This window comes from Salvia splendens, chromosome 2 (genome assembly GCF_004379255.2).
Source record: "Salvia splendens isolate huo1 chromosome 2, SspV2, whole genome shotgun sequence".
Classification (NCBI taxonomy): domain Eukaryota; kingdom Viridiplantae; phylum Streptophyta; class Magnoliopsida; order Lamiales; family Lamiaceae; genus Salvia; species Salvia splendens.
In genome coordinates this window covers 6,546,942-6,567,273 of record NC_056033.1, presented here as the reverse complement: position 1 = coordinate 6,567,273, position 20,332 = coordinate 6,546,942, and the positions used below count along the sequence as shown (strand labels likewise).

Sequence of the window (20,332 nt, the reverse complement as noted above, 5' to 3'; positions counted from 1 at the left end):
CATGCATATTTAACGAATGTGATGAGAGATAGTGGAAACTGAAATACTTTTGAGTAATAATTTAGGCAGAAACAATTGCTTTATGAGAAGAAATTACATCAAGGTGGCTGCAAAATCTTTCAAGAGCCGTGCGGTTTATTAACAAAATTTGGAATTGACTCCTCCAATTGGATTGAACTTGAATTTTCCAATTTCATTCAACCACAACTTGTTCGATGAAATGATTCTTCTACTACTATATAATAGCCATGCATCCCTTGTATCCCTTCACCAAAACATATATCACCTCAAAACATGGCAACTTCAGACGCCGGTGGCAACAAATACCGATCCTACTTGACCCCAGAGGAGCTCAAGACCACCCAATGGAACGCTGGACCTCCCGATTACACCGTTGTTGACAAGCTCTTCGAAGAAGGCAGAACCAATGTATGCAGACATGAAAACATATATACAGCCCTTTTTTCTTGCATTCAATATTGACTTAATGTCTTCATTTGGCAGGTATGGCCAGCTGGATCTTTGGAAGAGTATGTTCAAAATCTTGTGAAGACATGGGAAATGGAGTTGGTGCATAAGGCCAATCCAGATGAATACAAGACAGTTGATGCCAAAAGTTTTGTCCTTGGCATCAATGGTACATACACTTTTCTTTGTGGTTGATTATTTAATTCTTATTGTAGGATTATTCTACGTTTTTAGTAGATGATCGTACTATATATGTTTTCTAAATACTGACTTTTGCTAGTGAGAAATAATGTGTTAAAGTTGTGTGGTACACGTTTAATCATTAGGTTCTGTTTGGCTTCCTAGTTTTGTCAAGAAAATATCCTTATAAGCTCAAAAGATTGTTATAAAAATCTGCACGCTATCATAATTTGTCACATCAAGTCAAACAAACTAAACTAGCCCTTAATGCGCAATTTTGAGGGATCAAACCTCTTTTTCCTGATTGGTTTGTGACCGGTTTGAAGTCCAATTAATGTACTATTGGGTCAGATTTTTTCTTTTAAATTCAAATACATTGTTGTGCTAGTTTCTCAGATACCCTAAAACCACTTGGTTATAAATGGAGTATTCCATGATATTTTTTAGTGATTCAAGTTCTCTCTTTTATAGTGAGACTGTAATATTTATTTGTTTCATTTGCCAACAAGCAGCGTTGAAGTTTATTTCAATACAATTATACAAAGGTAACTAATGATGGTAAATTGCAGGGAAGAAGTATTTCAGGTTGGAGGATATAGGTAAGATTGGGGGAAGCTACAATGTGTTCCTTCAGACATCACTGCCACCAAAGTTGAGGTTCTATGACCCCGATGAGGAGACGTATGACTCCTCCCAGACGGCGTTCAAGGAAGTTTTCCCCCGGGGATTCGCCCTTGAAATCCTCCAGGTTTACTCGGGGCCGCCTCAGATTGCATACAAGTTTAGGCATTGGGGTTACATGGAGGGCTCTTACAAAGACTCCCCTCCAACTGGGGAGTTGATTGAGCTCTTTGGAATTGGCATATTTGAGGTATGAATGATCTTATTTCGTCTATACTTTTATTTTGTGTTGGAGTGAGGTCTAATTTTTTTTAACAATTTCCAAACAGTTGAATGAAGAATCCAAGGTGGTGAAGGTTGAGTTCTTCCATGACCGGGGCGAGCTGCTCGCGGGCCTCATCAAGGACAAGCCTTCGGAGACTGCCTCTGCAGGCTGCCCCTTCATGGCTTGATCATCAAAGTGTTGTCTTTGTTTGTGTGTTTGTATTTGAATAAATCTGTCAATCAGATATATCCTTGTATTCTTGGATTTCGAATTAGTGTATCTTTTTCTTGAAAATTTGACGTTTAGCTATAATATTTGGTTTACTAGTTTACTCTATATATTATTCTAATTCAAATGTTTGCATAGGCAATGGAGTTGGATTTGGATATGTGGTTTACTCGCAATTTTAAGTTTGGTGAAATTAATAGAAACTAGACTATTAATTGTGATCAACTTAATTTGAAAAATAGTATATTCATCCCGTGAAGAAATTTTTTGGTTTACATTCATACTAGACAAAAAATAGATAAAATGCAAACTTTAAATAGTGTATAAATTCCAAATTATAATCTGAATATTATAATTTAAAGTTTCTATAATATTTAGAGTATGTATTTGATTACATCCCTACTAATATATAATTATAACAAGTCTTTAATAAACATTAATGGCATGGCACCTCTTCATAATCTAGCGCTTGTGCCATTTAATTATACTACTACTATTTCGCTCGTGGGAATGGGATGCACGAGGAATAATATATAATTACTAAAATTTTAAAATGCGTAACATAGTGTATGAAGAGAGGCTTAACGGAGTATATAGTAATTACTACTTAATACAGAACATAACAATATTAATAAGTAAAAATATAGTAATAATATAATAACAATAAGATACAGCATAAAATATAATCCACAATTCTGAAATATATGCAATAGATTGGGCAGGAAAAGAAATTGTAAAAGCTGATTATGTTATATGAGTATATAAATCGCACCAAAAAGAATCATTCTGATAAATACTACTACTAGTAAATTAAATTTCGATGATCGGTTTCAATTGTTGGGAAAATGTTCAAGTAGCATTTTTGAAAAACCCATAAAAGATACTCCTATAAAAATGATGTTCATTATAAATAATAGATAAATAATATATATAATATTTAATTAATTAAGCATAACATAATTTTGTTATTATTAATTATTTTATTTATGTTATGTCGCATCACATATTTGTCCGATTGCGTCGGCAATCTAGCGATTGGTCCAATAATGAGTAACTAAATGTCAAACCGATTTTTGGCTAAAATAAGAATTAAGAATGCCCTTAAAAAAGGACAACATATAATTTTAAAGATATTAACAAAAGACGACGTATAAATTGGACTTTGTTTATTTTCAATCAGTGTCTGAACTTGGAAAATAATTTTTCAAAGTAAAAAAACCAAATAAAACAAATTAAAGACAACGTTACTTATTGGAAAACGTCTTAATAACTTCAAAAGAGGAAAAAGGAAGCGTCGTAGTAAGACGACACAAACAATAATATCACAACCAACGTGAGGGATGGGGAAGTGCAAAATTTGATGTATTAAATAATTAATAGTAAAATCGTTTGTAGATAATTAACAAGTAGTATAATTTCAAATTTATATACCTTTCTCTCTAACATGTGTATGAGATTGGGGAATTTGGGGTAGATCCACTTAATTATTTTATGCCCAAAATTTAAACAAAAAATGTTCAAATTATGTAAAAGCATAAGAGCATCTGCAACGGTGGACGGACGACGTCCGTCCGTCCGTGCCGCTGGCAAGGACGAGCTCCACCGTCGCTGCGCTCGCGCCGCTGGCACAACGCTGCTTGATGCATCGAGCACGTCCGTGCCAGCGAGCAGCTGACGTGGCGGCACGCGATTGGGCAACGGCTTAGCCGTTGCCTTTGAATTATTATTTTTAATTAAAAATCGGTTTTTAATTTAAAAATCCGATTAAAAATAAAAAAAAATTTCCACTTCCCACAAAAAATATATCCGTTTTTACCGTTTTCCATCATTTTTTAAATTTTATTTTATTTTTTTCCCCAAAAATACACATTTTCATCTATAAATACCCCACTTTCACACCCAAAAATTCACCTCACACTACACAATTCTCATCTACACTCTCTAATTTCCATTCTCATTCTCATTCTCATTCTCATCTTCATTCTCTCATATCCATTCTCAATCTTTCTTCCACTCCTACAACATAACAATGTCCGGCCAAGGCGATGACCCCCCGCCCTCCCACGGTTGGAACCCCGAATGGTTCGGTTCACAACCGTTTCCTAGTCCAGAAACGAAATATTCGGCCCCTCCTCAAACCCAAAGTTCGGGCGTTCTGGGTGGCTACCGGCCATACCCAATCGACGACCAAGGTGCCCCCGAAGAGCGATACGGATCGACACCGAAGCCTAGGCCGACCGCCCCCTCCCAAACTCCGACTCCTCCTACTCGCGGTGTCCGCACACCGTACACTCCGGCGGAGATGGATAAATTGTTCACGGCGTACTTGGAAATCTCCGAAGATCCGGTGGTTGGCACGAACCAACCCGGCGATCACTTTTGGTGGCGCATCGCTCGCCGGTACAATGAAAACCGGCCGCCGGGAACAATCGAGCGCAACGAGAGTATGGTGCGCAACGTCATCTACCGAGCCAACGATGAAATTGGCAAGTTCAATGGCTATTTCCTCCAGGAAGAGCGGAATGCGGGGAGCGGCCGGAGCGAGGTCGACATCATCACTGCCGCGTTGAGCACCTACCAATCCATGAACTACAAGTCGTTCAAGTACCTCAACGTTTGGCAGGAGACGCGGACGCACCCGAAGTATATGGGAGGCGTAACATCCTCCTCTAGCGGCTCCTCCAAACGGTCAAGGTCGGTATCCCTATCCGACGTCGGCTCCGAAGAAGTGGCTAGCCAACTCGTCGGAGCTAACTTGGGTAGCCCCGACGCCGGCCCGAGCGGTTCCCAACGCCGACCGCAAGGAAGGAAGAAGGCGGCGGTCAACCGCCGTCGAGCCACGGCTGCAACCGCCGATGCTCCAGTTCCCGCCCCCGTTCCCATTTCATATGCGCCACCTCCACCCCCACCAACTCGTTGTGGCAGCTTTTGGCCCAACTCAATATGGCCGATAGGTCCACTATGACCCCCTCGCAACTTCGATCGCACGTGGCCATGATATTGGGCCTCCAAAGACAATTGAGGGTAGTGCCGCCGGATGAGTAGTCGTCCACGGTGGTATTTTTAGCTTTTAATTATGTAATTTTTAATTTTTAGGAGTTTAATTATGTAATTTTTATTTTAGGTATTTTTAATATTTTAATTATGTAATTTTTTATTTTTAGGTATTTTTAATATTTTAATTATGTAATTTTAAATTTTTAGGATTTTAATTATGTCTTTTGTATTTTATTTGTAATTTGTAGTATTTATTGTGATTTTTTAATGAATTTTAATTTTATGGAAATGTTTTTGTTTAATTGAATTTTAAATTGAATTGTGTTTGTCCTTGCGGAAAAGCACAGTTGTGGGTATTGTGCTCTTGCCAGAGAGCATGTAGAAAAAATGGGGTCGGGTCCACAACCGTGCTCGCTGGCAAGAGCACGGTTGTGGGTGCTCTAAAATAATGCTCGTGCCAATCTTGGAATTTGTGAAAGGAAAGTAAAGAGACAAGGAATGAGTTTTGGTACAGAAGAATTGTTATGATGTGTAATAAAATAATAAAATACAGTATTTCATAATTAAATTAATTATCTAATGTAAGGTTCATTTATTACATGCATATAAGGTGTGAGGTCCATAAAATCTTTTATCCTTTTCCTAACTAATAACAAAAGCCCTCTTTATAAAAAGAAATAGACATAACTTTATGTGATACTTTTAATTAAAGTATGGGGTAGTGGTGGGCGGATGCTTTCACACTGTTGTTCATGACACAAGAACAACTATCTGCAATCGATCATTTAATGCACAATTTAAATAAAATTGAGTGGGTTGTACTTTATATTCTAATTCACATATTGTACATATTGTATAGTTGAAGAATATCAGCTGCAAAAGAAAAAAAAATGGAGAAGCAGAAAGCATACATTGCAGTGATAGTATTGCAGAGCAGCTATGCAGGAATGATGGTGTTATCTAAGGCAGCCATGTCTTCTGGGATGAAGCCTTCCGTCTTCGTCGCCTATCGACAAGCCTTCGCCTTCTTCGCCTTGCTCCCCATTCGCCTTCTTCTTTACCAGGTCGGTTTCTCCTAAATTATGTTAGGACTGTCGACTGCAACATGAGTTTGATATTATCCGCTTTGGATCAAACCTGCATGAATTTGTTTTAAGGTTACTCTCAAAAGACCTCAAGCTAATTGAGTTGGTTTGTAAAGGAATTACACTTTCCAACTTTCCTCACTCATCCTTTGTACCCAACAAATTATTGTTAAGATTTGAAGAGAATAAATCAAGGATCAATTCCCTAAATTAAGGGATTGATCAAATCATGTATTAACTAGGGATGATTTAGTTACCATTTGAAACATATTGTACTCCTATTTAATGGAATGATTGTAATGAGAATAATATCATACATTACACTAAAAACCTTATCCTCTTTGTCGTTTGTCATGGCATCAGAGCAGGCGACGACTCTGGGAGTTCAGAATTGATCTCATCATCGCTCCTAAACCTTTCCTAACCCCTTGGCCAAGAACTTGTAAAAGGCAGACATGTCAGAAACCGATAGGGTGATAACCGGCGGCCCGAACACATCCGAAGCGGATGAGTTTGCACGCCTCTTTTCAAATTTCATGCGTAAAAGCCTTATGCACAACCAAACACCAGAAAATCCCGACAAACCAGAAAAACCAATATACAAAACCGATTCTCAGCCCTTGACTGTAGGGTTTAAACTCAACGGAGAGAACTATCCGGTTTGGTCCATCCTGATGCACAATGCGATTAGCGGAAGAGGGATGGTATCTCACATCACTGGAGTCCCATCCCCATCAACAAGAACAGATCCAACGTTTACACAGTGGCAGGAAGCCGACCACTGTGTATTTACGTGGCTAGTTCAAAATATCGAGACCAAATTGGTCAGCCGAGTGGCTCAGCAACCGACGACGAAGCACATATGGGACAGTCTTGCCGTAACATACAAAAGCGGCGGAGATTCATTACAAATATACGATCTTCACCGTAGGGCAACCACCCTAAAACAAGGGAACACCACACTGGAGGAAGTATGGAACGAACTTAATGAGATCTGGACAGCAATTGACCAAAAGAGGCCCAACCGGATGAAATGCCCAGATGATATCCAGATCCACAATGAAGAAACTGAACAAAATAGGCTATATCAGTTTCTTACTGCATTGGATGACAAGTATGAAATCGTAAAGAGAGAGGTGTTGAAGATGGAACCACTTCCCTCAGCCGAGCAAGCGTACAACATAGCAAAGCGGGAGGATGCCCGATCGGAAATCCTTCGTCCTACAGACGGAAAACCCCCAGGAGATGGAATCGGAGCAGGGCTATTCACGGCGAGGAGGCCGAATCACTCCACCGCTCTACGCCGCGGCGGCAGTAGCGGAAATGGGGGATGGAACCAACGGACATCCGAGGAACGACGAATGGATGACGATCGGTCCAAATTGATTTGTACCAATTGTGGAAAACGCAAGCACACCAGAGAACAATGCTTCGAATTGGTGGGGTATCCGGAATGGTGGGAGTCGAAGCACAAATCGACGACTACTCGGCCACCGTGGAGCAAAGGACACGCCGCCGCAGCCGTTGGAACGGATGGAGGAATCGAAACTCTCGCCGCCACCGAGGGCAGCCGTGACACAGCCGCTCATACCCGGGGCAACGAACAGCTGACCGGCGCACCACCGAGAACAGCCGGAGTCGCGCAATTCGCCGCTGGAGGAACCCAATCCGAAGGCGAAGAAATGAGGGAGACGGCGGGAGGTAACGTGGTATTAGGGTTGGGTTTGCAACCTAACCCTCAGCCTTTCTTATCTTTAGAAATTTTACCCCATGCTGAAAATATATTTGATTCGGCCCCAAATAAATTCCGAAATTCTAAAGTAAACCCCCACATGTTTGAAAACTATAAATCGACCCCTATTGAGTGTAAAAATAGTTTTCAAGTCTAAAAAATTTTGGGACAGCATGCGCTATGTCTGCAGGTATCGAAAAAATCAATAGGTGAATTTTCGATTGCGGGGCCACTGACACGATGACTTATGATGAGTCGGATATTACTAAAATTCACAAGCCTCACCTATCTCATATTCAAACTGCTAGTGGGGAATTTATGGTTGTAAAAGTGGCAGGGACTGTGAAGATTTCTCCAACTTTAGAATTATCTAATTGTTTACATGTTCCCTCACTTTCCCATAAATTACTGTCAATCAGTCATGTGACTCGGGAGTTAAATTGCACACTGCTAATGCAACCGAATTTCTGTCTGCTGCAGGATATCAGGACCGGAGAGATTATTGGGCGTGTCACTGAAAGTAACGGGTTGTACTACGTGGATGAGATAGCCCAAAAAGGAGCTGCCATGCTAACTCACGGGTCTGCCGATAGGGAAGCTTGGCTTTGGCACCGACGCTTAGGACATCCTTCTCCGGGTTATTTAAAAATGTTATTTCCTAATATTACTCCAAAATCAAACATGTACTGTGAAACTTGTATTTTGGCTAAAAGCTATATGAACTCCTATCCTTTGAGTAATTCTCGTACTGAATCTATTTTTGATTTAATATATTCTGATGTTTGGGGGCCCGCACCAGTAGTTGGGGGACAAGGCTTTAGATACTTTCTTATCTTTGTTGACGATTGTACCCGTATGACTTGGGTATACTTTATGAAGCATAAATCTGAAGTTTTCGAACACTTTGTCCACTTCTACAATCTTGTCCAAACACAATACCAAAAACCCATCAAAATCCTTCGATCTGATAATGGGGGGGAGTTTGTCAATTCCAACATGAAACAGTTCATCATAGAAAATGGAATGATACACCAAACCACCTGTGCCCACACTCCAGAACAAAATGGGGTAGCCGAAAGGAAAAACAGAATCCTACTAGAAATGACCCGTGCCATACTCATAGAATCACAAGTTCCAAAGACCTTCTGGCTTGAAGCCCTCGCCACTTCCGCTTACCTTCTAAATCGGCTACCTACCCATATCCTAAAATTCCAAACACCAATCGATACCCTAGCCCTACACACAACTATTCCTCAACATCTTTCCCTAAAACCTCGAATCTTTGGCTGCTCCGTCTTTGTCCATATACCGAAACATGAACGAACAAAATTATCCCCGTGCGCTATTAAATGCGTATTTGTGGGTTACGGGGTTAGCCAAAAAGGGTATAGATGCTTTGATCCTAATTCTAATCGTATGTACACGACCATGAATTGTGATTTTCTTGAATCCGAGTACTTTTATACCCATCTTAGCGGTCAGGGGGAGAGTGATACTAGGAAAACTATTAGTGACCCACTAAGCTGGGTGTCAATGCCAAGTGTACCAGAAGTGGACCTACCAGATGAAGCAATACGCAACTCCGCTGGGTAGGTCTCTGACGTGGTACAGACTGAAGCGGCAGGTGACACAAGTCCTAATATTGACTCTCCGCTTCTGATATCGAATGTAAGTACTCTTGCCCCTCTCAATGAGATTACTGGAACTAATGTAGTGGATGAGGCTCAGGGGGAGAATAGTGATCAACCAGAAGAAGTTGTAACAGATGAAGTCGAGGGAGTTGATCCTGACACTGGGAGATACATACTACCTCCACGGGCAAACAGGGGAGTACCACCAAAGAGGTACAGTCCAGAGAAAATCAACAGAAAGGCAAGGTACTCTATTGCGAACTTGGCAAAAGGGCACTTGACTGAGATGGCTCAAGCATTTGAGGAAGCACTCTACGACGAGGAGGAGATCCCACAGTCAGCCGATGAGGCGATGAGGAACAAGCATTGGAGAGAAGCTATGAAAAAGGAGATAGATGCTTTAATGCGTAACCACACATGGGACAAGTGTATACTTCCTGAAGGAAAGAAGCCAGTTGGATGTAGATGGGTGTTCACCATTAAGCGAAGACCGGATGGAAGTATCGAGCGGTATAAAGCTCGGCTAGTGGCTAAAGGGTACACTCAGACTTATGGAATAGACTACTCAGAAACTTTCTCTCCTATAGCCAAGATGGACACAGTGCGAGTACTACTTTCCATTGCCGCCAATCGAGATTGGCCACTGTACCAGTTCGACGTCACAAACACCTTTCTTCATGGGGAGTTGAAAAAGGAAATATACATGGAGGCGCCACCAGGCTTCTCTGACGAGTTCAAGGCAGGTGAAGGATGCCGATTAAGGAAGACTCTGTATGAGCTGAAGCAGTCACCGAGAGTCTGGTTTGGTAGATTTGCAGACGCAATGAAGAGCTATGGATACAGACAAAGCAATTCCTGAAAAGACTCTTGTGTACGTTGATGACATGATTATTACAGGCGATGATGCAAAGGAAATTGAGAGTTTGAAGGAGAAGCTCTTCAAAGAATTTGAGATGAAGGATTTAGGTGATCTTAAGTACTTCTTGGGAATTGAAGTCCTTCGCTCACCACGGGGGATATTCTTGAGACAGAAGAAGTACATCTTGGACATCTTGGCGGAGACAGGCCTACTAGAGTGTAAGCCAGCCGAGACCCCGATCGTACAAAACCATGGCTTGAAGATACGAGATGGAGCTGAGGCCGCAGATCGAGGGCAATATCAGCGACTAGTTGGGAGACTCATCTATCTATCTCACACTAGACCTGACATTGCTTATGCTGTAGGGGTGATAAGTCAATTTATGCATCAACCCCAGGCCGAACACTTAGAAGCTGCACTGAGGATAGTTCGATATTTGAAGGGAACCGTTGGACACGGAATAGTGTTTAAGAAAAATGGAGACTTGGACATCCATGGGTATACTGATGCAGATTGGGCAGGTAATCCAGTGGATAGAAGGTCGACTTCAGGCTACTTTACATTCGTTGGAGGAAACTTAGTAACGTGGAAGAGTAAGAAGCAGAAGGTGGTAGCCCTATCTAGTGCGGAGGCAGAATTCAGGGGAATTAAGAGTGGTCTGACCGAGATCATGTGGTTGAGGAAATTGATGACAGAGATTGATTCTAGTCCAAGTAAGAGTCAGTTATACTGCGACAACAAAGCCGCCATAAGCATTTCAGAGAATCCAGTCCAGCATGACCGAACAAAACACGTTGAGGTGGATAGGCACTTCATCAAGGAAAAGATTGAAGAAGGAGTGGTCGAATTTCCTTTTGTACGTTCTGAAGATCAACTGGCGGATATATTGACCAAAGCAGTTAGCTCAAGGAGCCTTGAAGAAGTTCTTGACAAATTGAGTATCGGGGATCCCACTACTCAATTTGAGGAGGAGTGTTAGAATGAAGAAAAGATTTGAAGAGAATAAATCAAGGATCAATTCCCTAAATTAAGGGATTGATCAAATCATGTATTAACTAGGGATGATTTAGTTACCATTTGAAACATAATGTACTCCTATTTAATGGAATGATTGTAATGAGAATAATATCATACATTACACCAAAAACCTTCTCCTCTTTGTCGTTTGTCAATTATAGTCCGGACTCCGGACACTTTTTTTTTCTCTCGAACACTTTATTCACTCTCCAGTTAACTCATAAACACCGCAACATAAAATCTCGTGACGAAAAATGAAAAGCTTCACTTTAACCAATATGCATTTGTGCGACCTCAATTTCTTGTTTTATTTGATCTACAGTAAGGGGTCTCCTCCTCTTACATGGACAAGGTTATGCAAGATTTTCTTTGTCTCTTCATATGGGTATGTATATTATGATTGTAATTTTTGTAGTACAGTACATATTTTTATTTTTTATTAGGATTAAATATTTCTAAAAAAGATGTATAATTGCAGGTTGGCCTTGAGTTCCAATCTGAATTTAGCAGGATTGAAGTATATTTCAGGAACATTTGGTACGACAATTCTCAGCATTGTTCCTGCATTGGTCTTTACCATGGCTGTTTGTTTAAGGTAAATCATTAAATAATTTCTAAAAAAAGAAAAATGTAAATCATTAAACCAAAATTAATTAGTTGATTAATTAATTAGAATGAATAAGTATTATCTCAATTCTAAAGCTCACCCAACTAGGGAGTAGTAGTATTTAAGCAATAGTGGATGGAATAAAAAGAAAACACTTCTTCCACTACAACTACTAGATCTTTTTTTATATTCATTGAATATTTTAGTTTTAACCAATAAATGACACTACAAGTGTACAAGACTCATTGTTATACAAACGAGTGATCAAGCAAGAACAACGCAATTGCAGAGAACTAAGTTGTGAACAAGAAAGTAATCGAATCTTGATTAATGAGAAAACCAATGAAAAACTCTTATTCAACAATGTGGAGCTTGATACAATTGATCTCTCTTCTTGTTGTAGAAGCAGAGTATTTGTAGCTGAGCTAGACTACTTACAACCGCTCTCAACAGCTCATTTACTACTACATTGCAGTTACAACCAACTTACAACTAAGACTAACTAAGACTCCAACGGCTATGATCGAGCAACGGCTACTTCATGATCCATGCACACGAGATTGAGTAATCTTGTCATGCAGCGTCGAGCTCGTGGATTCCATCTTCACAATTCTCCACCTGAATCCACAGCTCCTCCACTGCTCAAACTTATAAGATTCTTGCAATACTCAAACTTGTCTTTGCCAAGACATTTTGTTAGCATATCAGCCGGGTTGTCCAAAGTGCTTATCTTCAACACTTTCACTCTCCCTTTCTCAACCTCATCTCTGATGAAGTGTAGACGAATATCTATATGTTTGCTCCGCTCATGATAAAACTGATGCCGAGCCAAACATATCGCAGAACTACTATCGCAGAAAATCACCATAGTTCTTTGATCGATCCCAAAATCTGAGAGCACACCTTGTATCCAGAAGCTCTCTTGCACGGCTGATGTGAGTGCAATATATTCAGCTTCTGTTGTTGACAACGCAACAACACTTTGTAGGCTGGACTTCCAGCTTATGACAGCACCATATAAGGTAAACAAGTATCCGGACTGAGACTTTCGATTGTCTAGATTAGTTGCGTAGTCAGAGTCACAATACCCTTGGACAGCTTCCTCACCCTCCTTATGACTTCCCTTAAACAAGATCCCACAGCTCCTAGAAGTCTTCAAGTACCTGAGAGTCCACTTGAGTGCATTCCAGTGCTCCTTTCCCGGATCAGCCATGTATCTACTTGTGACTGAGATGGCATGTGCAAGGTCTGGCCTTGTACAAATCATGGTATACATGATGCTTCCCACAATATTTGAGTAAGGAATTTGCTTCATCTCCAATGCTTCTTGATCAGTTTTTGGAGACTGCTCTTTTGACAGCTTGAAGCTCTGTGACAGAGGTGTAGAAGCCACCTTAGTATTTTCCACGTTAAACTTCCTCAAGACCTTCTCAATATAGTCTGACTGTGAGAGCAACAACAATTTCTTGCTTCTATCCCTCAAGATATTCATTCCCAGAATCCTACTAGCTTCTCCCAAGTCTTTCATCTCAAAACTCTTCATCAAGTCAGCTTTGATTTTTTGAATTTCAGACACTGATGGACCAGCAAGTAGCATATCATCAACATAAAGTAATAGATAAGCTACTGGAACATTTCCAGCTTTCTTGATGTATATACAATCATCATACTCAGATCTGAGAAAACCAAGAGTAAGCATCTGCTCATTGATCTTCCTGTTCCACTGTCTTGGACTCTGCTTTAAGCCGTAAAGACTCTTCTTCAACAAACAAACCTTGCTCTCTTCTCCCTTCTTCTCAAACCCCTCAGGCTGACTCATAAAGATAGTTTCTTCAAGATCCCCATTAAGGAATGCAGTCTTGACATCAAGCTGCTGTAATTCCCAATTTTTTTGATTTGCAACTGCAAGTAGAATCCTTATGGACGTATGCTTCACAACTGGAGCAAAAACTTCATTGAAATCAATGCCTTCCTCTTGTGTAAAACCTCTAGCCACCAACCGGGCCTTGAACTTGATTCTGCCTTTGTCAGTTGTCTCCACATTTTTCTTGAAAATCCACTTACAACTTATGAGCTTTCTTTCCTTAAACTCCTGTTTCAGATTGCTTTTATCCACAAGAACCCAAGTATTATTTCTGAGTAATGAATCCATTTCTTCATTCATGGCCTCTATCCATCTTTCCCTGTCCTTACTCATCATGGCCTCCTTGTAAGACAAAGGATCAGCACATTCCAGATTCTCAGCAGCACACAAAGCATAATATACCACATCAGCTTCAGCATATCTGGCTGGCCGCTTCACATTGGCTCTTCTGACCCTGTCTCTAGCAAGTTGATAGTTCCTCAGACTGTTGTCAGTGGACTGATGCTCAGCTCCACCTTGATCCAAATTAATGGATTCTTGTAGTTCACCACTCTCTGAGTCACTATTCTCTTCAGGTGAGTTGAGACTCAGCCTCTCTAACTCCACCTCAAACAAATCTCTGGGAGCAACTGTTTTCTGATCATTCTTGTTTAAACATGGCATCTGATCCTCCACGAAAACCACATCCCTACTTATCACCACCCTCTGATTATTAGGCTCAACACACCATAGCCTATAACCTTTTACTCCCTTTTGATATCCTAGCATCACACATTTGATTGCTCGTGGCTCAAGCTTGCTCTTTCTGTCATGAGCATAGGCTGAACAGCCAAATACTCTGAATCTTGAGTAATCACCATGAGTTCCATACCACAAGAAATCTGGTGTCTCTGACTTTAGGCTAGTGGAGGGGCATTTGTTGATAAGATGTGCAGCAATACACACTGCTTCTCCCCAGAATCTGCTACTTAAACCAGATGCAATGAGTAAGCACCTTACTCTCTCCAAAATTGTTCGATTCATCCGCTCAACAACCCCATTCTGTTGAGGGTTTGAAGGCACGGTTCTATGGCGCTTTATGCCCTTTTCTTTGCAGAATTCCTCAAATTCTTTAGACAGGAATTCCATCCCATTGTCTGTTCTCAGACACTTCACCTTGCTTCCTTTTTCAAGCTCCACTTCCAGGCACCAACTCTTGAACCTTGAAAACGTTTCTGACTTATCCTTTAGAATGTACACCCATAGCTTCCTTGAATAATCATCAATAATGGCCAGATAGTACTTCCCTCCACCAAGAGTGGTTACTGGAGCTGGCCCCCACAAATCACTATGGATATACTCTAAAGGAGATGTAGAGGAATGTGTACCTTTAGGAAATGGCTTCTTCTTTGCCTTGCTCAAAATACACTGCTCACAGGAGCCAATCTTGCTTGAGGTATCTCCAGAGATGAGGCCTTTCTTGGCTAGTTCTTTTAGACTTCCTTCAGCAGGATGTCCCAACCGTAGATGCCATAGCTTCAAATTCTCAGAGGCTACTGCATTTGAATCACCAACCACCACCTCTCCAAGTAGATAATACAAGTTGTTCCTTCTTTCAGCAGTCATGGCTATTTGATCACCTTTCTTGATTATCATCTTCCCCTCAACAGAAGAGAATGAGAACCCCTTTACTTCCAACAAGCCCAATGATATGAGATTCCTTTTAATCTCAGGAATAAACCTCACATCACTAAGTAGCTTCACAGATCCATCCGGCATTTTGAACTTTACCATCCCAATTCCTCTAACACTGTAGATTTGATTGTTTCCCAAGAGCACTGTTCCATTTGCTGGTCTCAACTCTTGAAACCAGTGTTCATGGGGACACATATGGAAGCTACACCCTGAATCCATAATCCAGGACTCACTTATTCCACCATCCATCACATTCATGATTTCTGGAAGCTCTGCCTCCTCTACACAATCTGCAGTATTTGGTTTCTTTCCCTCAGATGCCTGCTTCCTTTTCCAGGCATGGCAATCCTTTTTTAGGTGTCCTGGTTTCTTACACCAGTAGCAAGCCCTTGTCTCCTTCACTTCTGAGCTTGAAACCTTAGCAGTCTCAAATTTCTTTTTCTGCTTTGGTTTCTGGAACTTCTTGATATTCAGGCTTTCAGCTGCAGCTTCTTGAGACTTAGATGCACCTTTCTGCAACTCCTTTGCCCTTAATGCAGCCTTTACTTCTGATAGTGTAATTGTCTTCTCCCTTCCATACACCATTGCATCTCGGAGATGATCAAAACTTCTTGGTAAAGCATTAAGTAGCAATATGGCCTGATCTTCATCACTTATAGTGACATCTATGTTTTCAAGATCATCAATCATCTTTGAAAACTCCTCCATCTGTTCACAAACGCCCTTGTCTTCATGGAATCTATAAGCATACAGCCTCTGCTTCATGCACAGCCTGTTAGCCAAGGACCGAGTCAAATAAGACTCTCCAATTTGGCTATCACACCTGCTGCAGTGGTTTCTTTTGCCACTTCTCGTAGCACCTTATCTCCCAAGCATAGGATCACAACACTGTGAGCCTTGGCCTCAATTTCAGCCATCTTAGCCGCGGCCTTATCATCCACTTCGGCCTTCTCGTCTCCAACAGCCTCCTTCTTTTCAATCGCAGCAGATAACCCTTGCTGGATTAGTAAGGCACGAATCTTCATGCGCCAAAGTCCAAAATCATTGGAGCCGGTGAACTTTTCAGCTTCTAGCCTTGACATGGCCATTCCTCAAATAGATGATGTGCAGCAACAGAGATAAAGTAACTCAAAAAATACCAGAAAACCAAGCTTGCAATCGATCCGCACCTGTTCTTGTTCGATCTTCCCACAGACGGCGCCACTTGTTATACAAACGAGTGATCAAGCAAGAACAACGCAATTGCAGAGAACTAAGTTGTGAACAAGAAAGTAATCGAATCTTGATTAATGAGAAAACCAATGAAAAACTCTTATTCAACAATGTGGAGCTTGATACAATTGATCTCTCTTCTTGTTGTAGAAGCAGAGTATTTGTAGCTGAGCTAGACTACTTACAACCGCTCTCAACAGCTCATTTACTACTACATTGCAGTTACAACCAACTTACAACTAAGACTAACTAAGACTCCAACGGCTATGATCGAGCAACGGCTACTTCATGATCCATGCACACGAGATTGAGTAATCTTGTCATGCAGCGTCGAGCTCGTGGATTCCATCTTCACACTCATGGACCTACTCTTTAATTTATTGGAATCTCTTGTTTTATTGTGTTTCATAATTAATCTTACTAAATCATAATTTAACTTGGTGATAATGTGAAAAATATGTCAAAAAAATGAATGAAAAATGAATTGTACCTTTATATATATTAGTTTTACTAAAAGTTTAAACGAACAACAAAAAATGTAGGATTGGAAGCCTAGACATAAGAAAATGGCATGGAGTAGCCAAGGTAATCGGGTTATCCGGAGCCATGGCATTCACCTTCTACAAAGGCCCCTCTGTCTACCACGCTTCCTCAACCGCCCACCACCCGTTCGACGAAAAGCCTCACTCAACACACGAATGGATCAAGGGCCCGCCCCTCGCCATCGCCGGCCAACTCTTCTACGCCATGTGGATCACTATGCAGGCCACACTCCTCGCACAATATCCTGGCAAATTGAGGCTCACCATTCTCCAGTGCGGCCTGAGCTGCCTCTCTGCAACGGTGTACGCCGCCGCCGTCGAGAGGCGCGGAAGCTTCGGTGGGATATCGATCTTTTATCCGTCACCTATTGTGTACGTTGTTCTTCATCTCTCGTGATATCATCCATCTTCGATTGATTGATTGGTCGAATGTGAGACGGGGATGAGTTATTGGTTGCAAGCTTGGGTTATAGAGAAGAAAGGGCCGGTGTTTACCGCCATTTTCGGACCGTTGGCGCTCGTCATTGCGGCCGTCTTCTCTGCTTTTTTTTCCCTTAACGAAACTCTTCACTGGGGAAGGTTAGTGCATTTTCCTTAATGAAACGATAAAATCATCCATTTTGCTATTCTGAAGTGTCTTGAATAAAATATTCCATTCTATTTTCAAAAGTGGAATTCCTATCCCACAAGATCATTTCATGGAGTATAAAATGAATGAATTGTCACACGAAAATTATCATGAATAACAATACATATTTTCATTTGCATTTATTTTTTAATTTTGAATATTTTATATGTGTTGCAGGGTACTGGGCTGTGGATTACTGGTGATGGGGCTTTATTGTTTTTTGTGGGGTAGAAATAGAGAGGCCCATCTTAAATCCCAACAAGTTTTGGAGGAAGCCCATTTAGAGACTGCCACGCCAATATCACAAGATGAAAAGAACCCATGAACCTTTTTCTTTTCATTTCATGATATTTAATTTGTACTAGTAATTTATAAAACTCACTGCTTGTGTTAGACGAATGGAATATAATTAAAATTTGTTACCGGAGGCTAAACTCTTAAATTCTTAATATCTATTACTCCTTCGTCCCTCATTATGTGTTTCGCCTTTTCATTTTGGGACGTCCCTTGTTAAAATGTCTCATGTCATTTTTATTAATTTTTGGATACACTAGATTTCCACACCCACTAATTCAACTAACTCATACTTATAAAAGCATATAAGGATAGAATTCATGTATATTAACTTATTTTTTTCATTTTTTTGTTAGTACATTTTAAAAACATACGAGTCAAAATGGGCACATATGGAACAGAGAGTCACAATCATGGCAATTGGTGAATGGAAATCAACGGCAATGTTCTTATAAATTTCAACTAAGATGCAAAGAATGACGCCTTCAAACAAAGTGGACAGTAGAGTGGGAAAATGAAATTTGAGGACGTAACTCGTAAACTCAGCTCCCATCACTATATATATTTAACTAACTCTATTATATTCACATAAACATAATAAACTAAAAAAAAAATCTCATATCCAAATTATCTGGTCTAATAATGGCATCTCCAAACACAGAAGCAGAAAAGTATCGACGTTGGACTCGGCCCACCGCGCTTTCACCTTCACCCTCGAGATCGTGGAGGTCTTCTCCGGCCGACCAGTGATCGTCTACAAGTTCCGCCACTGGGGGTTCATGGAGGGCCCTTTCAAAGGACATCCCCCTACCGGTGACATGGTCGAGTTCTTCGGTATGGCCATTTTCGAGGTACGTACTTCCACGTTCAATCCTTCGTGTTTTTATTTATTTATTAACTTATTCGTATTAAAACGAAATGATGAATAAAAAGTAAGATAAATAGAATCATGACAAGTGAAATTCACATCTCATCATTTGGATGTTAAAATTGAGAATTTGGGATAATTGGTTGTGGTTGTGTAGGTGAATGAGGATTCAAAGGTTATGATCGAGGAGAGTTGCTTGGAGGTCTTGTCAAAGGCTCGAATTCTGATGATGTTGAAGCTCACGTTTCTTCAAGCTGCCCGGTTTTGAGGAACACTGGTTAGCTTAGGCCACCCGCAACGCGTCACGCGGGTGGCCCGTATTCCGTCACGAATGGACGAGACGGCGGCGTGACGCGTTGCAGCGCCCCGTCTTGTCCTCAGCCCGTTCCGCGTTCCGTCCCGCCGTGACGAATGGCGAGACGTCTCGCCACGCGCCGAGGCGACGTGGCGTGCTCCGGCGCCATGCGTGACGCCCACTCGCCCGCCCGCGAGTGGGCATCGTCACGCTGACACAATAATTCATTTTTTTAAATTTTTTTTGAATTAAATAAAAAAATATTTAAAAATGAAAAACGGTAATATTACCGTTATATTACCGTTTTTTCAATTTTGTTTATTTTTTTATATTTTTTTACTCTATAAATACTCCTAATTCATCCTCATTTCACACACAAATACACATCTATTCTTCTCAAATCATCTTCATTTCCTCTCCAATTTTCATCTAACCTCTCATCACAAAATGTCCGGCGACGGAAACTCTGGCGGTGGCCGCTCCGGCGGGTTCGACATCGACGCGTTCGGCGACTGGGGGCATGTACAATGTCCTCGGTGGTGGTTCCGGTTCGTCGACGCCGGGCACCCAGGGTTCGTCGACGCCGGGGGTACCAACCACCCACATTTTGATGTGGATGCATACACCCGTCCCTCCGCCCCGAGGTATTCACAGGGATTATCCTAGATTCGGGAAGATTATTCCGTTGATCCCACTCCGGAAGAAGGCCGAGGCGGGGGAGGAGGCTGAGGCGGTAGAAGCTCCAGGGCGGAGGCGGAGGCGGACGAGGAGGAGGAAGAGGATCTAGGCCGGAGGCGGACGAGGAGGAGGAGGATCTAGGCCGGCATCCGTACGGCCCCAAAGAAACGCTGGCGGTGTATAACGCCTGGATCAGCGTCTCGTACGATCCCATCGTCGAGAATCAACAACCCCAGAAGTGCTTCTGGGAAAAGGTCACCGAGGCCTACCACGAGATTAAGTCGAAGGGGTCCCGCCGCCGCACATATAAGATGCTCCGCGCTCACTTTGACCGAGTCAACAGAGAGGTCAAAAGATTCAGCGCCATCCACAAGAATGAAGCGGTTCATTACCAAAGCGGAGCCACGAGAGCCGACATTCTGAGGTCGACTTTGCGAGTCTACTTCGACGACACCGGCAAACAATTCAAATATGTCGATGTTTGGGAGGTCGTCAAAGACGAGGAAAGGTGGGCCGACGGTGTCTGGTCCTACTCAGGCTCGACCTCGAAGCGCACGAAGCACACGGCGGGTGGCCAATACTCGTTT

At 41.6% G+C, this 20,332-nt stretch overlaps 2 protein-coding genes across 2 annotated transcripts; both read left to right on the top strand.

Moving 5' to 3' along the window:
• The first annotated feature begins 229 nt into the window (after nucleotides 1–229).
• On the top strand, nucleotides 230–1,828 carry LOC121762353 (pathogen-related protein-like). The gene is made up of 4 exons (XM_042158208.1): nucleotides 230–429; nucleotides 505–637; nucleotides 1,218–1,519; nucleotides 1,599–1,828. The coding sequence occupies exons 1-4, from the start codon at nucleotides 295–297 to the stop codon at nucleotides 1,719–1,721; spliced, it is 693 nt and encodes a 230-aa protein (XP_042014142.1). The 5' UTR covers nucleotides 230–294; the 3' UTR covers nucleotides 1,722–1,828.
• A 9,533-nt stretch (nucleotides 1,829–11,361) lies between these two features.
• On the top strand, nucleotides 11,362–17,526 carry LOC121772251 (WAT1-related protein At1g43650-like). Its single transcript, XM_042169277.1, has 3 exons — nucleotides 11,362–11,468; nucleotides 11,562–11,678; nucleotides 16,983–17,526. Exons 1-3 carry the CDS (start codon nucleotides 11,362–11,364, stop codon nucleotides 17,377–17,379), a joined length of 621 nt encoding a protein of 206 aa, XP_042025211.1. The 3' UTR covers nucleotides 17,380–17,526.
• The last annotated feature ends 2,806 nt before the right edge of the window (nucleotides 17,527–20,332 follow it).